The 27,193-nt window shown below is 44.2% G+C and overlaps 1 protein-coding gene across 1 annotated transcript; it reads left to right on the top strand.

Moving 5' to 3' along the window:
- Positions 1-1,646: 1,646 nt before the first annotated feature.
- On the top strand, positions 1,647-26,673 carry WNT9B (Wnt family member 9B). The gene is made up of 4 exons (XM_064524421.1): positions 1,647-1,745; positions 12,682-12,938; positions 18,460-18,725; positions 19,611-26,673. The coding sequence occupies exons 1-4, from the start codon at positions 1,660-1,662 to the stop codon at positions 20,085-20,087; spliced, it is 1,086 nt and encodes a 361-aa protein (XP_064380491.1). The 5' UTR covers positions 1,647-1,659; the 3' UTR covers positions 20,088-26,673.
- Positions 26,674-27,193: the final 520 nt, after the last annotated feature.

The following is a 27,193-nucleotide window of genomic DNA, read 5'->3' as shown; positions in this document are numbered from 1 at the left end:
ACCCTATTTATCCTAACCCTTAGCACCTCCATGCTTCTAGTAATATGGCCAAGTTCAAGACAGAGCATGGGAGGAGAGTAAGACTTTCCTCTTCTTACTGTAGCTGGACTGGTGTGAGATGGTGACTGTTAGTGTTGTCCCTGCTTAGCTTGATCCCTCTCCTAAAATCACCAGTCACTGAAGCACGGCTGTGCAGGCAGGAGATGGGTCAACTCATCTCTGTCTTCTAGTCAGAGCACACTAGGGCCTGCAATCCTGGAGTTAAGTTGGGAGAGAGTCAGGGTGCAGTGTCACACTAATGTATCATCTACATGGCATTAAAATGAGACATGTACCACCTCACCTGCTCCTAGAGATCTTACTGTGCAGTGCTGCCTTTTGCTTGGTACGAGTATCCCAAGTTTTTGGTTTTGGAAGTCTGCATGCAGATCCTCTGTGTTGATTCCATTCTGTGTAAAACAGCACACTGGGTCTGCGGTAAAAAGCCATGCTGGTGTGGACTCGTGTAGTTGTCTTGAATGGTGTTATGAACAACTTTGGAATGGGAGCAAAAGGCTGACTCCCATACCTACATGTTCTGAAAAGAAAATGCTTCTAGATCTCCCTCTCTCTGCCAGTCTTAGGCAGAAGCATTGTTAGAGGTGCTTTGCCCTGGGAAGACCTGCTGCCAGGAGCCCTTGTGTAGGAAATCCAAAAGAAAAAGCCCAAGTATGGGCAGGAGAACAGCAGTGGCCTCAGTAGTAGAAAATAGGTCTCAGTAGTTCCCTCCCCAGCATGAGATATTTGAAGGCACTGCTGCAGGGATTGCAGCTTCAACATGTGTTCTTTAAATATCACTATGAAGTGCTGTAGTTCAAAAGCTTGCACTCACTGTCTGCAAAGCAAACTTCCCAGAAACACAAGCTGAAGAGCATCCTTCCCACCAACATTTCTATGAGATGTTGCTTGTGCAATGCATGTTTGGTTCTAGGTGCCTGGGGGAACATGCTGCAGAGCACGTGTTTGAATCTACCTGCTGTGTCTGTGAACATCAACGCACCTGGCAGCAAACTTGAGTGGAAGCAGGAACGTGTTGGGTGAACACCAGGTGCCTGAGCACTTCATCTTCTCCTTGAGGCATCAGGTTGCTCTGCTGCACTGCTGGCTGCCCGGTCATGCTACACTGCCAAAGGCAGCGGTAAACCTTGGGAGTAAGACATTCCCCCACTGCATATGTCGCTATTATTGTGCACGGTGCCGCCGAGCATCCTTGAGGCCGGTATGGAGACCGCCAAGCCCCTGCCCACCTCCCGCAGGTACCAGCCGCGGAGGCCGCTGCTGGACAGCTCGCGGGGAAGGAGGCACCTGGCCAGGCGCGGCCAGGCACCCCATCCCCGAGGGCTGCCGGGGCTCTGGGGCCAACCCACCGCCCCGGGGCCGGGGTGTGGGGGGGCAGGTCCGTGGGGCGGCGGCCAGGGGGGCGGCAGGTCCCTCCGGAGCCCCGGGCGCCGCGGGCGGGCTGGGTGCCCGGCGCCGAGGCATCCCCGGCGGCGGGGGGACGGGACGGGACGGGACGGGACGGGACGGGACGGGAGGAGGGGGCCGCCCCGCCTCCCGCTTAAAGAGCCGCGGCGCCGGGCGGCCGGGCAGCGAGCTGCGGAGCGGCGCCGCGCCGGCACCATGCGCTGTTCCGCCGCCGCCCTCTGCCGCCTGCTGCTGCCGCTGCTGCTGCCGCCGCTGCCGCCGCCCGCCGCCGCCTACTTCGGGTCAGCGCCGCCCGCGGGGCTCGCCCCTAGCGCCGCCTCCGCGCAGGGCCCGCGGGGGCCGCCGAGGGCAGGGGGACGGCGCGGAGGCTCCGCGGAGCCGCGAGCGCGGGGAGCCCGGGGCAGGGGCAGCGCGGAGGCTGCAGCGCGCGCGGCGGAGCCAAGGCGCGGGGGCTGCGCGCGGGTGTCTGCTCCGTGGGCGCCGGGGGTACGCGGAGGCCGGAGACCCCCGAGTCCGGCTGCTCGCCCACCTGCAGCGCCCGGTGCATCCACGCACCCTGCTCCCCGCGGTGGCACCCCGCGCTGAGGGGCGTTTGGGGGAGAGGGATGGGCGCAAGGGGTTCCCTGGGAGGTTTGGAGAGCGGTGGTGGTGCTGGGTGCTCCCAGGAGCCCTGCTGTGCACCCAAGGCACCCAGGGGAAGGGACTGGGGGGGACGGTCCCAGGGGGCAAGAGCGGGATGGAAGACTATTAGGGTGGAGCAATAGGGAGAAAAGCAGTGACTTTCCACATTCCTGGAACTGTGTTTCTGTTCAGGAGGTGAAATTACCCCAGGACAGTTTCTGACTTTGAAATCTGCCTCCAAACTGCTTCCCTGCAGGGAAGAAGGTGGGAGGGGGGGACTGGCAAAGGGAAGCGGGGCTCGGCAGACAGGGTATAGATGACACCCAGGAGCTGCAGCGCTCTGCAGGGCTGGCGAGGACTGGGCTCAGCGAAGCAAAGCTGATGCTCCAGCGCAGGATGCTGCTCAGGATCACCTGCATGCGATTGTTGCTGGGCACATGTCAGGCTCAGAGCTTCAACTTCCACCCTCACCCCCCCTTCCTCTCTTTGTATTTTAATTTTTCTTGGGTTAAAGATGAAGAGTTTTTAACAGAAAGTTTTTAACCAGTTGGGTCCATACAGAAATTCCCCTGAAGAAGTGTTTTGTTTTCTGCGTAAGCTGCTTCATACACAGGTTTTCAGACTTTTATGGTAAGCAGAGCTGTCAGTGCATATATCGTAGTGAGTGTTGGGAGATGCACGAGTATTAATACACTCAAACTCACTGCTGTATGTGAGTGTAACGTTCAGGACAGAGCTGTGCTGACTTACACAAGCAGAGGATCTCGGTCCCTCTCTGCTGATCCTCCCATCGCATGCCAGTCACTTCTTCCTACGTTCACTTGCAAGTGTCTGCTGGCTTGGCACCCTTATCTAGGACAATGATTGCTATTTCATTTTTGTTTGAAAGCATCCTTAGATCAGGTGGATTTTAAGTTTATTAATTATTTAGCCTAACTCATATCTAAGTGCATGATGACAGGGAAAACTCTACCTTTCTTGCTGCTTGGTCATTTGTAATGTGTGTACAGGCATATTCTTTTTATGGAGTTGGGTTGCAGTGAGTGTGGCTTTCCGGTTACAGGAAGCATGTGCACACAGATATATTAAGTGGAAGCGAATTTATTCGTATTTCCTTTTCAGATAACTCATGCAAAGCAATTACTGACTATTGCTCAAGCTGGATTCAGTTGTTAAAGCAACCTGAATGATGATTCTTTTTGTAACAATGATCTTTTGGGTATGAGCTGCCTTCTAGTCATATGAAATTTGTGTGTGCTGGCTTTTGATGGTGTATATCTCAGAATTTGTGGCTGTGGTTTCACTTTTTTGTGGTTCTTTTTTTTTCCTTGAGGGCTTTTGACACGGGCATGTGCTGTGCATTCTCACCTTTTCGCTTTCATCTATTAAAAGTCACGAGGAGGAATACGAGACAGAAATGAAAGCCTAAGAACTGAACGAGTGTTTGGTGGTGATTAATAATGAGATATAGGGATGCTTTCAGCACAAATTGGAGTCGATGGGCTAGAGGGGAACTTGAATATCTTAGAAGTGTTGATATGAATGCCTGATGTGACTCAGTCTGGGAGAAATGTAATCTCATCTCCAAAACTGCTGCTGAATTGGAGGGGCCCTTAGGCTCTGGTTCAGTAGTCTATGCCTAAGCTTTGCTGCATAGGAAAGACTTAGACATGTCAGTCAGATGTTGGCTTTCCAAACCTTTTTATTAAGAAAACCTTAGAGAAATAAGGACACCTTAGAGACAGTAAAGGAGGCTTTTGTGTGGCTGTCGTTGGAGACAGGGCCTGAGCTCTTTGGGTTGTATAGTGTGGATTTGGCAAAGGTGATATATTGCTGGCTGACACTGCAGAAGAAAATACTACCCGCGTTTGGTTGTGGCAGGACAAAAGTAAGGCAAGAAGTGCACAGGGTGGTCCAGCAAAAATGGCCAAAGAGCCTGGGAAAGATGAAGATCATCTGTAACTATATAGAGCAGAAGTCTTGCTGGGGCGAACATAGTCTTGCAATGGAGAAATAATGGCAGCTGTGGGCAAATTTCAGAAGACCATGTTCTCACTTTGACTTCAGTCTTCCCCCATGCTGTTGCCTCCTGTAAGGTGTTTCCTCCTTCTCCTCTTATCCATGCTTTTTCTTTCTGGATGTACAACTCCTGGAATGGATGGGAATCACTCTAGACCTCACTAAAAGCTGTCAGCAACCCATTGGTTGTAAAAAACAGTTTGGGAAGTGTTGGAGGGTAGAGAGTGCTTCATATCTAAGAGGGCAGCAATTTCCCTCTTCCTAGAATTAGGTCAGGGCAGATTTTTAGAGAAGACCCACTTCAGGCAGGATGTTGTTGGGTAGGCAGAGGCAACAAACTTTATCAATGCCTTCTGCTAGAGAGATCTCCAGGAGCGGTCTGCGGCACGTCTCATTCACTGGCCCATTTGGCCTGTGCTTTGTGGGCAGCAGGAGCTGCTGCAGCATTTCTTTTAAATCGTCCTGAGATACCCGTGGTAGGTGCAGGAAGTGCCAGGCATCCTGGAATTTCACATTATGTCCTACCTTGATTCGCAGCTCCGCTTAATTCATCCTATGTGTGTCCCCTGTAGGTATTGCTTTGTGTGTGCCATCAAAGTCAGTGGCACAACTGTTGCTCCTTTACATGAAGAAAAGTTTTGGCTCTTGGATTGATTTGTGTTTGTTGATCCCTTAGATAGTGAAAGGAACATGTGACTTGCAAATCTATTAAAGCTTGGGCTTGCTTGCTTCAGGCATGGTTTAGAAAATAACATATCAGATGACATCTTAATATAAATACAGGTACCTGCAAAAACCCTGTCCTCACCTCCTCAATAGCTTTCTAGAGATTTCAAATAAGCTTTCATCCAGCTAGCTTGTTCCCTATATATATATATGTATATATATTTAAATACCCTTACAATATACTTTTTCGTACTTCTTTGGTAACTGTAATTGCAGCGTTCCCTTGTTGAATCTACTGTACCAAATCTGCTACAAATAGGGACTGTCCAGCTCTAAATGCTCCTGGAAAAAAATTAGCATTGAACTGCATCTCTGACAGATAAACTAAAGGTCCATATTAGTTACAGGCTGCCTAAACATTCCTCAAAGTACAGTATATTGGGACAGTTTGTTACAGCATCTTTTTTGCATTGTCAGTCAGACAGAATGCTGGAATATTAAAAAGGGTACGTTAGCAGAAAGAGTAGAAATGAAGGGGAAAGGAAAGTTTCAATTAATACTTGAAGAGATGGAGTCTGTAGTGTCTGGCACAGCGGAGAAGATGTGGGGCTCTTGATGCAAAGAATATTTAAGGGCTTTCCACAAATGCTTTTTGATCATCTTTAGTTCTCAGAGTCTCTTTAGTTACAACCTCAGGGCATCATAACTTCTAAAAATTCACCAGGTTGTGTTGAGTGTTTCTTCTAGGGGACACTTCAGAGAATGCAACCAGTTCAGAGCTAGGCTGAAAATCTGGTCATCAGCGCAGTGATTGACCTGAGCGCTGGCTTGGGTTAGACTGTCAGCAGCATGGACGGCACTGCCCCTGAAATCAAGAGCTACACAGATATGATTTCATGTGATGGAGTTTAGATGGGGAAGGATTTAAACCAAGGATGTCCAGACTGTGGGAGCCTAAAGCAAATAAGGAGGAAGCAACTGGTACAGTTGAGTGACCTAATTCAGCTGGTGAATAGACACTAACCATGGCAGTTCCCAACTAGTTCCCACAGTTGGGGAGTTCCCACACCAGATTACATACCTCTCCTCCCAAAACAGTCAGCTCTTCCTCTGTGAGATATTTATATGCTCTTCTCTGTGGAGTTTCAGGAAGATTCTTTTTTATAAAAACAAGTCTGCATCTGGACACATCATCTGTTGCTGTTCCCAGAAAGGGTTTGCAGCAACAGAGAGAGCTTAAGGGCTGGAAAGCCCAATGCCAAGGACTCCAACTCATAACCTCAGATAACTGTATGAATCTCACTTCAGTTTTTAATTCAAGCTCTTGTTCTTTGTGAGGAGCAAAAAGCTTGCCAACAGACCTGGAGAGCAGCAGTTATATGAACATCTACCTGAAGGTCTGAAATGAAACTCTGAGGGAGACAAATAAAAAACCTTTGAGAGCAATAGCTTATCCCAAGGTGCTGCTTTGGGGATTTCTGCCACCTTCTCTTTAGAGAACTGATGATACAGAGCACAGGAGACCAACCCACTTAGGCAAGCCGATACAACATTGCTCTTGGCTATCCATTTGTCCAGGGACAAGTATTGACAATTAAATCGTGTTGCTTCTGAAAGGATTAAAACTGTGCCACTGAGCTGCTAGGGAGAGAGGATAGCTGAGGACCCTGCGTGCACCTTAATTTGATCTGTCATTGTCCAGTGTTCTCCTGGCCTTTCCTGTATGCTTGCTGCAGCAATCTGGGGGGGTGTGGATATTTCTGTGGAACATGAAAGGCCTGTGAAATCAGATATGAAGTGCTGTTGTGGCTCCCTTTGATTTCTTTCCTTTCTTGGGAGAGGGAGAAAAAGCATATTTTTAAGGGTTTTAAAGACCTTTCAGATCCAGAGGACATTGGGCATTGCACAGGAACAGGCTCTCATTAAAAATCTCTTAAGCAGCTGGAATGTGGCTGGAAGGAGATTAAAGGAAAATGATGAATTTAGCAAAGTGCTTAGACAGAAAAGTAGAACTAAAAGTTTGAGATCCTTATTGTTTTTCCAGATTGTGAGCAGGTGTGCATTAATGCAAAGATTTTACTTTTTTTGCTGTATGATCTGTAGATAAAAAACTCTAAATCATCTAAAAATGATGTGCAGTTTGCCTAGCTGCAAATATCTGCATATTTTATATTTAACTTATTGAGAATGTTCTTTTACTGTAATGTTAATCCGTTTTTATGTTTGTTTTACCTAATAAAATACAGTTATAGTTAATATGGTCAGAGCCTGCAGCCTTCTATTTACATGAGTAACCTTAGTTATACCTGTTAGGAATCAGAGTGGCTTCTGCTGTGCCAGTGGTCAACTGGGTGACCTTGGGTAACTCCTTCAATTTCTCTGCCTGCTTCCCTAAATTGAAATGAAAGTGGTGTGTTTCGAGTATTGTGTCTGTGCACCAATCCTACGCAATGAAGCCCAATGTCTGTAGGAAACTCCAAGCATGGCACTATTATTTTTTTCATGCCGATATTCACATGTGTTATATAAAAAGAGTGTGATAGCTCACATGAGGAAGACTTCCAGAGAAAGGTATACTGCAGAAAGCTTTCGTCACATATCTTTGATTAACCAATTTATTGCTCATTGTGTTTACTACTCAATGCATTATTTCCATCTGGTTGTTTCCATACTCCACTTTTAGAGGAAAGACAAGTTACTTTCTGTGATTAAAAAAAAGAAAAAGTAAGTTAACATTATACTATTGTTGCAACTTTAGAAATTCACAAATGACGAAGAACTGAAGTGTTAAGAAATAACTTTGCCTATCTGTGCAGGATGCTGCATTACCTCTGTAGGAATTTCAACTACTGCTGGATCCAATTGTAGAAAGCGTTTTTCCCACAGGGCTTTTGCTTTGTGTCATGTAAAAGATGAATTATACTTGGTATAAATATAATTCACATCCTTGGTATCTTTGCTCTGTGTGTGGTCCCAGGCTGTATTTGCTGTGCACTATTCAGATTGTTCTGAAAACGGAATTAAATTCTTCAAAGGATGTTTTTATGGTGCCTGTCACTATCCTACTTGAGTTTTTCACAAATATTAACATCTAACGTCCTTCAGGGTCTGGAGAATGGCAATACCACATTCTCCCAAATCTCAGTGGCCTCCTATAATGCAGGTCATACAACATCTTTAAAATAATCCCTGTCCAAGATTGTAAGAACAGCTGTATTGGGTCAGACCAAAGGTTCTGCTAGCCTCACAGCTTGGTTTCAACACTGGACAATAATAAGCACGAAGGAAAAAGCATTAAAAGGAACTAGCAGACAATGATGTTTTCTCAAAGTACTCTCCAGCTTCTGACAGTCTGCACCTCAAGGATTTCCTGTGTCAAAGAAAGTACCTTTGTGTTTAATGGGCCCTTACAAATTTTTTCTTCCATGACTTTGTAGGAACATATATACACTTTTAGCATCCCTGGTGTCCTGCAGTAAGAAGGGCTGTAGTTTACCTACAGGCTGTGTACCTCCTTTCATTTATTTTTAATCTACTGATTAATAACTTCATAGAATTCCCCCTAGTTTTTGCATGTAAGAGACAGGTATAGTCTTTCTTTACTCACTTGTAGGCCAGTCATGATTTTACAAACTTCTCCTCTCCTTGTATCCCATTTTCTCCAAGTGGAAAATGTGAAGGATGTCCAGTCTATCCAGTTGCTCTTCATACAGGAGCTGTTCTGTGTGTCTGGAAATCTATTAACTTTGGAAGTTCAAGTAGATAGTAGCATCTGGATCATCCTTGTTTTTTTTAGTCAACGACTCCTTCAAAGACCTGTAATAGGTTTATGAGGCATGACTTCTCTCTACAGAAGCTGCATTGACTCTTCTCCACTATTTTGTATTTAATCTATGTCCACTAATTCCATTGTATTCTGAGGATTTCCACCAACTCCCCCAGTACAGCTCTCTCCTATGCTCTGTAGATCCTCACATCTCTTATAAAAATTTCAAGATCCATTTGCTACCTTTTGTACTCACGCACTTTTAAACAATAGGCTACACACTACAACATTTTCCTTCTTGAGTCAGCGTTCTGATGTGAATACCATGTCCAATGAGCTATACAAGAACATAGAATTGACTTTAAAATTGCCATGTGAGAAAATTCACTACAAACCCTTACAAACTTCAGGGATCTTGATAACCCTCAATTAAATTGTATCTGTTTCAGGTCTGATATTTTGGCTTTATTTTCTATCCTATGGATTTTGCTTTGCCCTTTACCAAGAGACTGAAGAACTATCTACCATAGCTCTTCCCTGTGAGAAGGGATTCATGGTTTTTAGGCCAATATCCTTGCTCCATGGAACCAGCATGTATGATGACAAGAAGAAAAAGTGAGCAATTATTTCTGCTGCTTTCTACTTCATTTGCAATTGAGAGAGTGCTACAAGTGGGCTTTGGTAACACATTCACCATGCCTCTACAGTGGAGCTCCTGCTGCCTGTGAAGCCACCATGAAAAGAGAAGGGCTCTGAGCTGATTCCATCTTTTGTAGGAAGGAGATGAGTAGGTCCAAACAGTCAGAGAAGCTACTCCTTCTGTCTCAGAAAAATCTGACAAGGCATGAATGATGGTTTAGCTGGAATGGAGGGCACTAAAATGAGGATAGAAACTAGCAGGAGTGGAGTTCTTTGTTTTGGGAAGGGATCATTGAGAGTTAGGATGTTTGGCGTGAATGGTAGATCTGTCAGTATGTGGACAATCAGTAGCTTGGTCTACAGGAGATTGGTAAGATCACATATGTGGTTTTCCAGCAGTGAGCAATTTCAGTGTCCTTATAGGAAGCTCTGGATTTGCCTTCCCAATGTCAGTTCTCTTTTTTTTATTTCTTATCTTTTTCCATGAACTTGGGAAGCTTTGCTGCATGGGAGCACAGATAACACATGACAAATGGAAAATAACCATGTCTCACATCTAACTTGTTGATGAGTGTGCTTTCTGGGGATGTGTGAGTGCTGGATTGCAGCTATCATGCAAAGTCTGGGTCTCCTACTTTCTGGGCAAATGGTCTCACTCCTCCAGTTACTGTAATGGTGGCACCTCTTCCTGAACCCAGTACTGTCCCAGTAAGTTACGTATAGTCTGAACATCTCTAATAATCAAACTTTTCTTGATATCTAAGTCCCTCCCTCTCCATCTTGAGCCGACAGTGGAGCTGGTTTTTCTTGGTCTTACCTCTAACGTGCTTCAGAGCTGAACACGTGCTTAGGCACCCAGGGAAATCTAACTTCAATGGAAGAGTAGGTTGATTTTTAAGCACCACAGTGGGTTAGGTAGACGTGTCAAAGCTTGTTCATCATGTGTGGGTCTTGCTCACTTCAGTCAATCCTGCATTCCTCACTGCAGTTCCTCCAGCTCAGGACTGCCCTGTGCCTTGTGTGCCAGGTGCTTCTGCCCTGGGTGAGCAGTGTTTGCTGTCAGATAGTGCTTAAGACTATGCAGTTTGAGTTGCTTTCTGAAACTCAGTCACCTCAAGTGTATTAATTTATCAGGCTGCATCTGGCCCCAGGTATTTCTGTTTTGGTTTTCAGTGTCACATGTTTATCTCTTGGCTTTCACTGGAACATCTCATGTTTCTGTCCTCCAGTTCAGCAGTGACAAATGGATTAAGAGATTCTTCTCATCCACTTAGTTTCTAAAGTTTAATATTTGTTGCTTTCTGGGATGATTTCTTGGTTCATTCACAGGTCTCTGGATGACTTCCGTGTGTTAGCTAATCCTATGGCCACTTGTTGTGTGTAATTAGAGATGTGTGCGTGCACCCACCTGGAAGTTGCAGGCTACTGTGAGAATGAATGCAGAAGTGCTGTGGGATATTAAATGGAGGCGAGGCCAGTTGAGTCAGCTCACTACCAGTTGCACAGTGGGCCATACAGTTCCCTTTGTCTCTCTGTCTTTGTACATAGTGAGTAATAGTGTGCTTGCTCCAAATGCCAGGCAAGCAAGGTGGGGTTCATCTGACTAACTGTGAGTGTCCGTGTAGGCTTCTGTAGCTAAGCTATGTGTACTCTTTTTACAGTCAGTGGAGAGCTAGTCAATACTAAAAAGGGTTTGGAGTTCAGTGATGATTTGAAGTACATCCCTAGGTTAGGTCAACTGAATTGTGCTATAATTCCCACACTCGGATAGACTGAGTTGTCACTGATGATAGAGAAATCTAGACAACTAGCTCAGAAATAGATGCCTACAGAATTTCCAGGAGACTAACATCTTAACTGCAGTGCTTGATTTGCACCCTACAATGTGAAGGTTATATCCCTCCTAAGAAAATGTTCTTGCTTGTACAGCTCAGAAGGGGCTGTTAGAAATAACTCTTTTGTGAAGCCAGGAAAGTCTTCAGCTTGCTCAGCTTCATAGATGAAAATTCTTTGCTTGCAAACCACAGCATGATAGAGAAAACCTATACTGTCGTGTTCACTGACACAGACTTTCCTCCACATCAGTGCAGACCGACTTTCTTTGCAGAGAAACTTGCACACCTGATCAGCTAATTTAGCTGGTAAAGATACCTCTGCTAAAGAGCCATGCTTTTTGTGGGAAACGTAATAGTGCAGTGAGGCGAATACTCTCATGTCTACACTGCTGTAGGGAACTGTGGCATTGTATCAACTTACTAACCTGCTGTATTGATTAGCAGGCATCGCTGTCTGGCTTGGTTTGTTCAAGGACCCAGATGGGCAGGGAAGCTGGTGGAGAGTCACTACACCAGTGATAGGGTTGGTAGCTGTTTGTTTTTTGTAGACATGGCTTATGGATTGCTCTTATATATCCCTCCCTAACCAGCCTTGCTTGCATGACTCCCACACGCACCTTGTAGAGCAACGTAGCCCAGTCTGCCAGACTGGGGAGGAGGAACTAGAACCAACTGGCTCATCTGTTTGTCTGTGCTGAACTAGCTGTGGACTTGCACAGCAAGTAATGGACTGGGGGGGGGGGGGGTGCCTCTAAGTCTTAATGTTGGAGCTGAAACGTGCCAAGCGGTAAAGGTTCTTGGAGGTTTCCATTTATCTGTCTTGCTGGTTTTGGCATTTTGGGGGGTTTCTCTGATTCTTCCCTGTTCTATCAGCTAATGGCAGTCCTGATTCGTGTTGTGCAAATACATGACTTTTCCCAGTCTGTTTGCATCAAAGCAGAATAATTTCTCTGTTTTCAAGTATTCTAAAAATATTAAGAGAATTAAAGATTTTTGAGATCTGTGACTTTTTTAAACATGCATAAGCACACGTTAAGTGCACTACCATTTCATTTGGCAATATGTTTTAGTTGACCCCCATCTTTTCAGAAAAAAAATATTTTCCCACAAAAGTTGTGCTTGCTCTAGAAAGGTGTTCTCTGATAAATAGTGTCTCTCTCTATTCATCTTTCCTAGATATAGCTAGTGGCATAGTACCAGGACACACATAAAGCTGAAGGGATGTGGCTAATGTTTTTGGGAGTAAGTACAGTACTGTGACATACAGTGACCTGCAGTATGATTAAATTACCATTTACCATTGTGTAAAAATGCAGGTTAATAAATCCATCTATGTGGCTGTGAAGGCGCTGTGAAGGAAAAAAAATGCAGGTCTACAAACACATCCTTTCAGGGAATAAAAATGAGCTTCCCACCCAAGGTGCGTTGCTGGTGACAACACATATGCGTTTCTTCTTTCTCCCCACAGTGTTAGGCTTCTACTTTGTCTTGGTCCGTGGTAGAGATGGGATACTAGATCTAATCAGTCTGTACTGACTAGTCTTCTGAGCTGGTAAAGTACCCTGGCTAGCAGCTTTCTGAGTATCTTTTATCCTTCCCTCTGATTTTCTCTTTTCTCTTCCATGACTGTTGTTTTCCCTGACTTCCTGCTTTCTGTCTGCTTTTTTTCAGCTTGACTGGGAAAGAAGCTCTGACCCACTTCCCATCCCTGGGGTCCTCGACAAACTCTGCCCAAGGGAAGGTTCATGTGAAACAGTGTGATCTGCTGAAGCTGTCCCGCAAACAGAAGAGGCTTTGCCGGAGAGAGCCCGGCTTGGCAGAGACGTTGCGGGATGCCATCCGACTTGGGATCATGGAGTGCCAGTATCAGTTTCGCAGCGAGCGCTGGAACTGCAGCCTGGAAGGACGGACTAGTCTGCTGAAGCGAGGTACAAGGTAGTCTTTTCTTTGTGGTATCAAATCTCACTCGGTGCTGTAGCTCCTGGATATGGTATCTCATAGGCAGCTGGGACATGGGGCAGTAACCGGGGAGTGTGGAGATCATCTGACACTGCTAGCAATGGGAGCTGGGAATAGGAGTGTGATATGGGCTCTTTTTCTGCAGAAAATAAAAGTGCCCTATCCTCATTTTTGCTGCATTGTTTGTCACTGATTGAAAAGTAGAAGGAAATTCACACCCTTGGCTTGTGGATTTTTGTCTGAGACCAGAGTTTCCTAAGCTGACCATCTTTCTTGGCTGGCAATCAGGGATGACGCTGTGGAAAGTAAGGGTTAGTGCCCTATTTCAAGGGACGTTTTAAGAAAAGGCTTTTTTTCAGCTCTTTGGATATCTTCCGATGTAAATCTCTGTTGTTCTCAGATGCAGAATTTAATCCTAATTTATTGTTTAAAAAACCTGTTTATCAGCTATAAGGTATTTCAGTGCATGTTTACAACATCTTGTAAGACTCTCGCATACAATTGGAGTTCCCACAGAAGTTCAGTTGTAGTGCACAAAATAGTCACTGGCTTTTTGTTTCACAGAATACTTTACAGGAAGAAAATGTCCTTTAAATTCTGTATTTGAGGTAAACGGGAGAATAGTAAACTCCTTAAACTAAAAGAAGTTGAAAAAAATAGAATGAAGATAGACCCTAAGACTAATTTCTTGATACAAGTTCCCAGAGCATGCACAAATACTCTGCTGAACCTGCCTTCATCCAAGTGTGTGACCAGCCTTTTATTGAGTTTCAGTCTTTCAATAATGTTTAGTTACCTAAAGAGTTAATGTCTTTTAAAAGAAAGAAGCTGAATGAGCCAATATTAACTTTGCTTGATGAAATTAAAATGTTAATTTTTTAGCATTGGAATTAAAACATTTTAACATTTCAATTAAGAAGTATCAAATTTTATTAAATTAAATATTGAATTAATATTTTAGAAAATGTCATATATCAGATCTCCATATAAAAATATGTATACCTATATATACAGATCAGATTACTTCATTTTAAGACTGTTGTGAATTTTCTAGCAAACTATGGAAAAAATTATTTGTGATCATTTTGAGTGACTTTCTGACATCTCTACCTTCATCAGCCTCAAAGAACTTGAAAATGACAATTGAGTAATCCTCATCTTCAAATAGCTGGAAAACATTTGATTATCTCATTGTGGCATGCCTCAACATTTCCATGGGCTCCAGACTGACGAAATAAAATATCACCTGTAATTCAAAACCTGTTTTGGCAGATGAGGAAAAGTGTTTGAAAACTTTTATTACACAAGCTTCAAGATCAAATGATGATTTAATATAGCTAAGTATGCTATACACATCTCCTATATGAGAGGACAATTGGCTGCAAGCAATTATTAGTTCTCATTTTTCTTAAACTTCCAAATAGGTTAATTTCCTTCACAAAGAACATTCACATTTTCAGTTGCTACTTTTGATCTGTTTCTCACATACTCCTGATGCAGTTTTGTTGCTGCCTTAGAAATTGTCAGTGAGATAATGGATTGTTCTCTTTCACCCAAATAGTGCTGAAGAGTTCTAGAAATGATTAAACCTTTTGCTATTGCTATGGTTGTAGAGGAACTGTAGAGAAAAATGCACACTTTTCAACACAGTCTTTTAATGGGTTTATCACTGTAAGAGGGGGAAAAAAGCTCATGTCCCAGTAAGATGTTTCATTTTTGTAATTGATGAAAAGCCACACTTACTTAATTTGTAGTCACAACTAAAAAAACCTCTGTGGCTAGCCTGGGATCACAGATGCTTTTCCTGCTTCTACAGACGTCACCTTCTCATTTTGTGTATTTACATAATTTTAGTAACAAAAGAAATGCCAAGGGCTTTCCGGTTTTTGAAATGCCAGATTTAATTTCACAGTCTGCTCCACTTGTTGTTTTACATTGACACTCCTCTGGACACAGCTGGGAAACTCCTTTTGCATAACCTACAATCTTTTCATGACTATTGCAGTCACTTATGGTGGTTATCACTCTTCACTGATCCGTGCAAAAATCTCTCTGCATTCCTTCTCAACTTCTCCTTTAAAAAAATCCATAAAAATAGATTTAAAATGGTTCTGGGAAGACATTTCAAGCCATCTTTTTGCATAGTGACAGCTGATGTCTTTTTCATATAAAGCTTGTAAAGCAGTGATCTTTTTTGGTATTCAAGGTGTGGCATAAATGCAGTCAGCTGCTGCTGGAGTAAGCCATATTTCATCTCAAACAACATGGTGATTTGGAAAAAATAAATACCTATAGCAAAGATAGCTCAGATCCAGCCACTCGGAAAAATCCTTTTTGAGAAATGAGTACTCCACGGTCCTTTCCTCCATCCTTCCATTTCTTTGCTTCACATTGGTCAGATTCTTTGATCTTCAAGCAGCGGTTTCATTGATTCTACGAGGAACCTGGGAGCGGAACAGCACAGGAGCAGTTGCTCAGAGAGGCTGTGGAATCTCCATGCTTGGAGGTTTTCAGAACTCAGTTGGACCTAGCCCTGAACAACTTGATCTAGCTTTGGAGTTAGCCCTGCTTTGAGCAGGAGGTTGGACTAGAGACGTCCAGAAGTCCTTTCAACCTAAATTTTTCTACAATTCTATAACTTTGCAGTCTACTTTCTTGCAGAGAGAAGCCTCTTCCTCTTGTTCTAAAATGCTCCCACTATCTTTATTGTAACCTTGAAAAATCTTTGGCTTTGACCATCTTTCCTTTGGCAGAATTGCCATATGGCTAAACTCCTCCTATTATAGTTTTCTTTGTGGTGTACAGCACACCACGCCACAGAACAGTGTCTTGCCATCACAGAAAAAGTCCTTCTGTATTTGTAGGCTGCTGAGCTACAGAAATAATTCCAGAGGAAGAGTCCTACCAGGAGGAGCTGGCTTGCTTCAGCATCTTGAAATTCAACTCTGCACCGGATGTTTACAATCAAACCTACAAAGCAAGACGCCCAGCAAACACATCTGTCTTAAGATGTTTCCCTATGTGCTAAGTGTTTAAGCTTTCATGATGGTCACTAGCAACGTAGTCAGTGGTTCAGGAGAGTCATTCAGCCCTAAGACAGACCCTGAAAGCCTGGACATCGGAATTGCCCTCCAGGCTCCACTGGCTATGGTAACAAGAGCTGCATTGACAGAGTGGGAGGGTAGATGCCTGCACACATGGAGAAAGCTCCATTTAGATCTTCTCAAGAACATGTTAGTTGGAGCTGAATCTCATTTGTTTGTGCTGTGATCTACTGAAAATACAACTTAAATAGATGTTCTGTTGCTCATTATTACCCTGCAAGGGCTTAAGGGCCACTCAGCTTTCTCTTTACACATACAACTTGTGACTTAAACAATTAAACAAGGATTAGACCCTTATTACAAAGTAGAGGGAATCATCTTACACTTTTCAGACAAGCATCTGGCATTCTGGTGATACTGGACCTTTGCCTTTAAAAGAGGTAGGAGAGGCTGAAGAAGGGGCAGATTTGAAAGTATGCTCGTTATCTTCAGTTGCTGCTGTCTGCAATGGCCTGACCACAAGCAATGGTCTCTGATTTCAAGAGGATTGAAATCTGGCCAGCACCGACATGGATTACCACAGGAGAAACCAAACCACCACTGCTCAGAAATAGCAGGAGTAGTGTGGTATTCCACAAAGTCAGATTTAGCAGGGTATGTGGAACTGACTGGTGCTGTTAGCTTCATATGGTATGGGAAAGCTTTTCTAAAGTGCTCTCTCCTCTTCTGGTGTCAGTGCGTCAAGTAAGATATTAGGAATCTGTTAAGCATTTGGAGATTAGCTACAGGAATGATTTGTCAGACTTAGGATGACTCCGCATTGTTATTGACTCTCTCATTCATGTCCATACTGTTGCTAGTTCTTTCATCTAAAATTTAGGAATTCCAGCAAGTTCATGTGAAGACTATCTTGAGGTTGCTCATGTGGCCTCTCCATTGTTTTCATGATCAATCAATTTTTCCGTCTTCTTACTGATAATTGTCAGAAGAGCTCTTTGTCCTGCTCTCTGGTCAGTTTTATGGTGACCTCACAGGGATCTCAGCAGTTAGTGGTCTGATCTATAAAGAGAGCTGGATGGGAATTCTTTGAGGGAGTAGAGTCATGGAAAGATTTGAGGTTGGACTGGATGGTCCAGAGGTCCCTTCCAATGTCTGCTCAAAGCAGGCCTAACTGCAAGACTAGATCAGGTCTCTAAGGTTCTCTCATTCTTTCATTGTTTTGGGAAACAGATTTGTTTCCTTCCAATGTGGCAGGAAATGCACAAGTGCTACGTTTTTCATAAACCAGATCTTTTTCTTGTTTTTTCTTTTTTTTTTTTTTTTTTTTTTTTTTGGCCAGTCTTATCGAGTTCTGCACTCTGAGCTATTGATCACAGTCACCTGTCTTTCTCTTTCTTCCTCTAATTCCTAAATAGTGGTCTTGATATGCAGTGTTCCATTAATGGTTTTAATTTCTGCAGATAAACCCTGGAGGAAATGTTAAGATCTTCCACTGCATTAAATTGGAGAGGAGGTAAATAATAAAAACAAAATAGTTTGTGGTTTAGGTCAGGTCTGTGTCAGTTCTTGTTCTAGAACTTCTGTGGAGCTCATGGGAGTCATATTTGGGAATATCATATGTCCATTCCTATCTGAGCCCATGTCTTCGAACTGAATTTCTTTTCAGACACTGTACTTTCTGTCCTGGTTGAAATGTCATGGTGTGTCATGGTCACGTACATCAGGGCAAATATAGCTCAGCTGGGAAGCTTGCTTTAAAAAGGAGAATAGATTCAGAAAGCATCACCACAATCACTGGGAGTACATACTTTTGAGAGAAGCCACAAAGTCCACTTATATAAAAGAAAATTATTCTCCTTGCCCAGGATGTTCTTTAACACGTAACCTTTCCAAATCAAAGTACATTTGATCTTTCCATAGGAAATACTGCTATGTTGACACAGTCCCAATTAAAAACATTTTGAGATAATGGGTCAGGGTTTTTAGTATTTTTTCGGTCTCTAATAAATACTTCATGATTTTAATCCACATCATGGTTTCAGTGACTGCCTTTATCCACACATATCAGCTGTGTGGCGAGGATGGTGGCAAATGGAGTTCCATGACTTTGTCAGTTTCTGTAGTTTGATATTTTCCCAGGACTATTTGGCTGTTGGCACCCATCCCTTGATTCCTGAGTGGTCTCCTATCTCAGTACTGAATCAGCCACAGCCACCAGGTGAGACTAGGGTGTTAATACACAAGTCACGTCAAACCTGAAATTCAGTTTCACTGCTAGAAACAGTGTGCAGGTAATGGAAGAATTTTGTCTCTTTGTTTCTAAGCATTCTGCTTGATTTTAGTGGCCAGTGATTTCATGGCCAGAGCGAGGAGAGCTAGTGAGGCAGATGAAAACCATATTTTGCCTTTCCTGCTCCTACCCTCTTCTAATACTTCTTCTGTGCAGGTTTTAAGGAAACTGCTTTCCTCTATGCAGTGTCCTCTGCAGCTCTCACCCACTCCTTAGCCAGAGCATGTAGTGCTGGGCGCATGGAGCGCTGCACCTGTGATGACTCCCCAGACCTGGAGAACCGCAAGGCTTGGCAGTGGGGTGTTTGTGGAGACAACCTCAAATACAGCACCAAGTTCCTGAAAAAATTCTTGGGTCAAAAGAGGATTGGAAAAGACCTGCGGGCCAAGGTGGACATCCACAACACCAATGTTGGCATCAAGGTGAGGAGCCACGGCATCGTGCCCAAAAAGAAATTAAAGCTCAGTGCAAGTTTCCCAGCCCATCCTCAGCTTAGGCTGTCTCTGAGCCCTTACTCAATAACCAGACCCGTTTACCTGTGTGTTCTGGGCCTTATGGTACCGAGAGCTCCCTGGAAAGTCTCCTGAACTCTGGTGTGAGGATTTGCATGTTTGGAATGGAAGAGTAACAGCCTACACCCTCTGCTGATGTCAGAGGCTGAGTGACAACAATATGCAGCACAGTAACAGCTGTAAAACTCACTGGCTAAAATACTCCATGAGTTATGCCATAGCCACAGGGAGTTTTGAGTGCAGCTAGAGCTTCAAAGCTGGTTCAAACTGTGAAACAGATTGAGGGTTGACACCCTTGACTTCACTTCTGGGTCTGCTGGTGATTTGTTGTGTTCTCTGGTACATGTCACAAGCTTGGTCAGGAAGACCATTAGATCAAGCAGTTTGGCCTGTATGTTATGGATGATTGACTTATCACTGTTTTCCATTTATTGAACCTAATTTCTTGTGATTATAGCATTGCCTTGATTTGAAGACATCAAGAAAGGGAATGCACCATGCTGGATATGCGCGGTTTCATGGTTAACTCTTCCTGCTGTTCCAAATATGCGTTTAGTAAGAATTTGGCTGGCCTCAGTGTTCAGCCATTTGTCTGCGTCTGGGCTTTCTGCTTTCCAGCTCTCCAGTTAACTCTGTGGCTGCTCCTGTGTGTTTTTTAGTTTTGCTCAGGAAAATAGGAATAATGCCAATAAAACTGAAGTAATTCTGGGCTGCCTGGAATTTGAGATGTTAGCTGTACCCAGAACTATCTCACAGTCCTGGCCAATAATGATTACCACTTCTTTTCCTCATCAGGCTGTGAAGAATGGTCTCAAAACTACGTGCAAGTGCCATGGTGTCTCCGGCTCATGTGCTGTCAGGACGTGTTGGAAGCAGCTTTCACCATTTCATGAGGTTGGCCGACTGCTGAAGCTGCGCTACGATGATGCTGTCAAGGTCTTCAGCACCAGCAATGATGCAGTGGGACACTCAGAGCTGGCTGGCCCCCACAGACACAGCCATTCCCCCAAGCATCCTGCTTCACCCCGTTCCACTGACCTGGTGTATGTGGAAGACTCCCCCAGTTTCTGCCGGCCCAGCAAATACTCCCTGGGAACTGCTGGGAGGACCTGCTCTCGGGAGGGTAACTGTGACAGCATGTGCTGTGGACGAGGTTATAACACCCAGAGCCGGCTAGTTACCTTTTCTTGCCACTGTCAGGTGCAGTGGTGTTGCTATGTTGAATGCCAACAGTGCATGCAGGAAGAGGTGGTCTACAGCTGCAAGCAGTAGCTAGTGGGTCAGGACAAGTCTTAGAGGAAAAGAAAGCAGTAAGGAGAGAAGGACATGATTCTCTGCTGTGGGGTAAAGCAAAGGCAAGAACCACAGTGTCCAGCACTCCTATTATCTCAGTGTTGAGATCCCCTGACCTGGCGAGAGCCCCTGTATGAGGGATGAAAACCAGAGGTTTTGTCAGGTAATAGATCAGGAAGAAGGGAGAGAGAATGGCGGTAATGTGGGGACAGCAGAAACACTGAAGCAGTCAAAATGTCTCTTGAATTAAACCTTATACTCTCATCTGCAGGAATATCCCTCTTCCCCATTCCTCACTTGCACTTATGTAAATGTCTTGGGGTGGTAACACTAAACTACTGAGGGCCTGGGCCCTGGTCCTGGGGAGAAGAGGAAAAAAAAGGGACTGGAGAGACAACCAACTGGACTGGATCCTGATGTATCAGGGACAGGCATGTTCTTGCACCAAGGCAAAATGACTCTGGCAGTAGGGCATTTTAAGTGCTGTCCTCTGGGAGATGATTGAATCCTCGCTGCTCTGAACTCAAAGATACACTATTGAGTAGCTTCATTTTGATGCATTTGATGCACATTTTGCGTCTCAGAAATATTGCTTGAAAAACAAATGGAGCTCTTGTCTTGTCATCTCCCAGATCTAAACTTTGGGCGTTAGACTCCAAGTGCATTCTAAACGTGTTTTAACCTTGCTATCCACAAGAAATCTGGAATTCTCTCAGTTACACTGGGTTGATCACAGGTAACTCAGCTGAAGTCTGTGAAGTTACCCTTTGCAGTGTACTGCATCGCAGGGGAGCTATTTTATGGTGGTGGAGCCAGGTGATGCTAATTATCCACATTTTTCCTCCCAATCAAAATTTTAATTGCCTTTTCCCTTATGTGTACTAGTCAGTGCCCTGGTACCCAATGTGCATCGCATCACACTGTTCTGCCCAGTACTAATGTTAGAAAACATTTTTGAAAGGGATTTAGGAACCACAGTAACTGGGCTGTCTAAAAAAATTTGCAAGTTGTGAGTGACAATCTTTGTGCTGGCAAGTTAGATACATCTAGACAATGCAGACATCTGTCATGAGAGAAAGGGACCTGAGGGAAAGAGCACAGCCTGCTGCAGAATTGTGGTCCCCTGACTTTGAGCCATGTTTCTGTAGTTAACTATAAGTTGAGCACAGCAGAAACAGCCTGTTCTGTTTCTTTGGCTAGGTCTTAAAGAGCAGTCTTGGGAGTGGCTGTGAGGCAGCCCCTGCTCTGGCCACCATGTAGACACAGAGGTGTGTGACACAACCTGTCTGGGTGTTGAGATGTATTACACTGCTTGGCAGTGTATTTGCCTGCTCCAGGGCACTTTCTGGTTAATCCTGCAGCAGCAGTTAGAGGTTCCCTGTTTGTACTGTGAGTCAGCTTTGGTGAGCCCCTGAGAAAACAAAGCTGCTGTATTTTCTCAGTCTTGGTAATGGCTATAAACCAGCAAGTAGAATGCCGATGTGTGTGGATTGGCTAGTGCTAGAATGGATATTTAAATCCTCAACCTCAGATCAAAATTCATTTGCAATATAATGGATAAAGACATGGGTTTAGGTTCTTTGAATGGACTGTGGCATGACTGGAATTAGGCAGTGTTTCAATGTAATTGAGTTCTCCTAACAAGCAGTGAGATCTTGTCTATGCGCTCCAGCTCTTCTGTGTGGATGTCCTGAAGTGAGACAGCTACTATGTACATTTCCATACGCTTTTAGCACTTACTTTGCAGTGATGTTCTCACACTCTTGACCTTGTTGTCCATTTGCTCTTCACAACTACTTTTGAGGTCTGCTTTGTGAAAGGGTGGCAGAGAACTGGCTCAGGGCAGAGCTAGCTATTAACTGGCTATTCAGAAGCCAGTAACACCTTCCCTTTGGCTATCTACAAGTCTCTTAATGGGCTTAGTCCTTTTTATCCCTTGTTCTGGCTTAAGTTGACTTGAACTGAATTAAAGTGTTTATGACAGATATATTAGTGCAAATTGGGTTAATTGGCCTTACTTTTTTTTACTTCCTAAATGCTCCAGAAATTAATATTGAGCAGACCATTATTTACATATTGCTTTTAATCTTCTCAGAGCTGAAATCTTCCCACGAGCCTCAGTGTTGAACACAATGTTAAAGCATCCCAAAGAATTAAAATTGTTAAGAACTGGCATCATAGGAGAAAGGACAGAGGAAGTAGCTCTGCTCTGCACTATTGATCCCAAGCTGCCTGCCTGACCTCCTGGGTTTTCCAACATCTGAGAGGGTATTTGGAGATCCCATGCCATTGCATGGGACATTCTCATGTCAACAGAGAATGCGGCTTGGTGGGTGAGAGGGGAAGCACAGCTGGATCTCATTCTTTGGGAAGGAAGTGAGAGAGACACCTCTATACCCTTGTCAAAACTGCACTTCTAGGTCTTCCACTGGCTGGTAATTTCTGGGCCTGCACAGTCCTTTCTGCTTACCCAGATCCCATAATTTGAGGGCAACTAGGGTTCTCCTAGCTGGGTGAAAGTGTTCTTGATGAGCTCATTCTTTTTTATTCCCTCTTTGGGCTAATTTTGATAAAGTTAATTAAGGGAGGCACGTTACTGCTGATTGGGAATCAAGCATTTTGTAGATCAGACAACAGGTCTTGCATAATGTCACTGCAGGCAAGAGCTTGGGACAGAACATCAATTTTCATTTATTTAGTAAGTTCTGTCTCCAACTTTGCCACAAACTTGTTTGGAGAAGAAAAATCATGGTTCTAATCTCCTAGTAAAGTTACTTGGGTCAGCGTCATTTGCTGACAGCTGGATCCCAATGAGGGGTTATTGCCACAGGAAATTCCACTTCAACACAAGAAAACACTTCCTTACTGTGAGGGTGGTTGAACACTGGAACAGATTGTCCAGAGAGGTTGTGGAGTCTCCATCCTTGGAGATATTCAGAACCCAACTGGACAAGGTCCTGGGCAACCTGTTCTAGCTGACCCTGCTTGAGCCGGGTGAGGTGGACCAGATGATCTCCAGAGGTGCCTTCCAATCCCAGCTAATCTGTGAGTCTGTGGTTATGGACCTGCTATCTCACTTCTTAAAAGAGCAGGCTGTTTATGTCACACAGGGTGTTAGGTCTTCTCTTAAGAGCTGTGTGCTCAGTGAGACCCAGTGGAGTACCATTGTGGTTTTCTCTGGCATTAGGAAGTGTAAGGCTGCAAACTGCTCCTACAGTTGGGAGCAGGTCTAAGGAGTCCTGATGCACTCCTGCCCTGCAAAGCCAGCTTGGACCTGTTGGAAAGGATCTACAAGCCATCCCACGCATAACTGAACATCTGCTTTCTCCCCTACCCAGTTACTCCAGTAACAGAGCAGAGGCTGGGGCTTGGCTGAGATGGCTCTTGGGCTATGAGCTAAACAGGAGCCTGGCTGGTGTTTGAGGGCTCTTGGGGTACTCTCCAGTTACCTGCAGAGTGTCCTCATGGCCAAGTGAAGCTTTTTGTCTTGCTCAGACTCACTCTTCTGTACTCTTCTTGTAAAAAGGAGAGGGGAAAACCACACAAGAAGAGGTAGTTGGCAAATCTTCTCCAATGACCTTGTCCTGCTCTGCAGTGAGAGTGAAAGGAAATACATGCTACTAGTACCTTTCATTTTCCTGTCAAGAACTTTTCGAATTTGTAGACTGGTTCTCCCATCTCAAAGGCAAATCTGGCTTTCACACAGCTAAAAATGTTATTTTAGTAAGGACCTTTATCTGGCTCCAAATATTGCAGTGCTTTGAGCAGGAGGTGCCATTTCAGAGGCATGTTAGGTGTTTTGCACAACAGACTCAAAATCAAGACCAAAATGATGGTAAGATGATTATTTAGGCAGAGAGGAATATGGTCAGACTAGTAGAACTTGCAACTTTGATTATTTGTATCTTGTGAAGCCAAAACACTGACGTCAGCAAGAACTGAAGGACAGGTTTGTGGCAAGGGTATCTCAATGGGCACTAGACACCTGTATTTAGCCAGCTAGCTCAAGCCTATTCAGTGTGGATATTTTGGACTGAGTTGGTCCTTCAGCTACCCTTCAGGCAAAGAAGACACATTTAAGGCAGGATTAGATACTGCCTTGGAGCACTTGAAACGGAACTTCGTTCTCGTGTGTATCATCTGGACATTCATGCTTTTGAGGTGGTGTCACCAAGTCCCACATCCCTCATGAAAACGCTGGCTCCTGTGAAATGTGCAAGGATTACCTCTAGCTGTGGAGGTTTTTAGCACTGATCTATGTTACTGTTTGAGCCGTGACCTGTTGTAACTGGCGGTGTCTATGCAATACCCTGTTTTTGTCCAGTCTTGCTGCCAGCGACTGTGAGCTGGAACTGCCCTTTGTCTTCAGTGTTGGGCTAGCCCGGTGCCATGGGGATCTCATAAGAACATTGTATTACTAAAGTCAAAAAATAATGTACATAAAGTAAATTGAAAGGTAAAGTTGTGCCTGGAAGTCCTGGCACCACAGAGGAAGTGTTGAATACATACAGGACAAAAAGATACTTCATAGGAAAATTTCTGATATAGCAAAAGGGACTGTTGCGTTGGCAGCTGTTTGCACTGCATTGCTCAGCAGCTGCTTGAGGAAGGGTGAACATGGAGAAGATCTGTGGAGGGGAAGGTTCCTTGGGGTGAGTTTGGGCTTGGTGGAATATGGAGGTTTGGCATTTTACTGGAGCAAAGTTTGGTTGTTAACTGAGCTGGTAAGCCAAGAAGTCTGGGTAAGGAAGTCTAGTCTCCTCTGGCTTTGCTCTGCAAGATCAAATGCAATTTCAGCTCCTCCCTTTCACAGTTGAAGGCCAAGGCTTTCTGCTCAACCCCTGCCACCCAGAATAGACAGCTTCTCTCAGCCTGGGAACCAAGACAGTGAAAACTGATGGAAAAATAAATAATAAATACCTCTTGAAAATGTTTCATGTGAGGGTCAGGAAAAGGACTTGAGCATGTGTTGAGTTTGAGGCAATGTTAGTATCACTCCTTCTGGCATCCTTGAATGCTAGAAGTTTTAGAAATAGTATTACAGATAAAGGAGAGATGGAGCTTGCTTGAGGTGGCAAGATTGTTTTTGCTTGTTTCTCATTCAGTTAGCCAAGGCTGTTTTATTGCCCAGACATGAAACAAACTGGGCTGACATTTAGCAATATGCTTTACTTCAACTACCAGCACTGGGAACCTTTGTGTGACCAGGAAGCAAAACTTGGGTTTGGTCAGCATTCCGTATGCCCAGGCTTGAACTGTATTTTTTTCAAGAATCAAAACCAAGCAAAACCATGTTGAGCAAAGCTCTTCTGCCACCTCCTGGAGATCCAGGATGTGAGGACCTGGGCCTCCATTTGATCTATGTGTGAGCTTTCAATTATGCTGCACACCTTATGATCTACTACAAATCCAGAGGATGTGCCATCTCTTTGGTTATAGGTGCAAGAAGTAACTGAAGTGACTGGAACGATGGAAATTCAAGGGCATTGTGCACAAGTCTTTGCATGGAAAATTTTTGGCAGCAAAAGTGAAATCCTAGGTCCTGATTATAAAACAATTCTTCCCCAAGTGCAAATGCCTCAGTGTGGTAACTGACAGTAACAGTCTGAGAGGCACATGCTTTCCTATATAGTCTTTTGATTGAGGAAGAATCCTTTTCTCTGTATCTTAGATCCAAGTAAACTAAGAACAGTGATAGCTCTAATACTTTTAGCTTAATCCTCGCTATACACAACGAGGGCTACTGTGCAGACATAGGACATGCCCTCTCTCAGTGTGCACTTCCTATTCCAGTCTATAGTGCCTCTCCTGTTGTGTTGGGATGCTGGGTTTGGTGGTACTTTGTCCAACACACTTATTGCAGGAGGGAAATAACATTCAGAAAGGTTTTAATGAGGATTACAAAGTTCTGGTGTGGATGGACCCCACCAGCCCCAAGGGAAGAGCTGCCCTTGCTTGAGAAGAAATCACGTATGTGGAGAATGCCAACAAATGATTAGACAGCTGTAATTTCTTGAGGCTTAACCAGGGATCCATGTCTTTCTGTACTGTTGCTGTTATAGAAGGGCGGTGCAATGCTGGCATCAGAAGTGCTTTACTGGATCAACAGAAAGGGCCATGCAAACCAGTGGACACTAACAAACAGGGTAAGGTAACAAACCCTACTCATGCAATGGCCATTTGTATGTACTCAAACATGGGATGTAAGACTGGAAGGCAATTTGAAAGAGTACAATGGGGTCACTTGAAAAAAACAAAAAAAGGCTGTGCTTTAAGGGAAAAGAAAAACATTTGTCTACCTCAAGATGTACAACTTTTGTTACAGGAAGTATGGATGTTATTTATATTTCTTATATATCTTCTAGAAAGAAAATGGTGCTGTGGGTTTTAAATTGCATTACAGTCCTGTTTGTACCTTCTAAATTTTATGTAATCTGTAACTGATTTCCATTTGATTATAACAAGCATATTTGTGCAGCTGGCTGTGTTGTCTGGTATTGCACTAGTGTCTGCTCTGTTTGTGTTCTTGTCAGTCAATAAACACCATTTGTTTTCTAAAAATGCACATTTCTGCTTTTCAAGGAACATCACTGGGAATATTGTTGAATAACTATTCCTCACTGGCACACCAGTATTATTCCTTCTGTTCTCCTTTGTGCACAGCCTCTCCCCAAGATAACTTTAATAGGAGCCAGACTCTGCTCCAGAAATATCCATTTCTGCCCACCCAACAGTAAGGGATGCCCAGGCTGGCTGAGCTCAGACAGGCATGTTTGTGTTCCAGGTACATGATATGAGTGAGCTGAATGTCATCAAAAGCATTTCAGAGGCTTATTTCTTCCAGCAGGATAACAGACTTGAGGACTTCATGTGCCTCATTGCTTGGTTCTGCCCTGATGCTGCTGGTGCTCCTTCATCAGCTGTTTGGACAGAACTGTTTGTGGAACTGGGAAACCTACTGGATCTCACTGGTGCAAAATGTGGTCAGCCTGAAAGACTGTGGGTGCCCTGTGCTCCTCAGACTCTTTCTTTGGGTAGACAAGAGGGCTTGTCTGAGGGAAGCCCCTGGGCCGTAGAGGAATGCC

This window comes from Dromaius novaehollandiae, chromosome 22 (genome assembly GCF_036370855.1).
Source record: "Dromaius novaehollandiae isolate bDroNov1 chromosome 22, bDroNov1.hap1, whole genome shotgun sequence".
In the NCBI taxonomy this organism is placed as follows: Eukaryota; Metazoa; Chordata; class Aves; order Casuariiformes; family Dromaiidae; genus Dromaius; species Dromaius novaehollandiae.
Note: the sequence above shows the minus strand (reverse complement) of the source record. Positions and strands in the feature narration are given on the sequence as shown.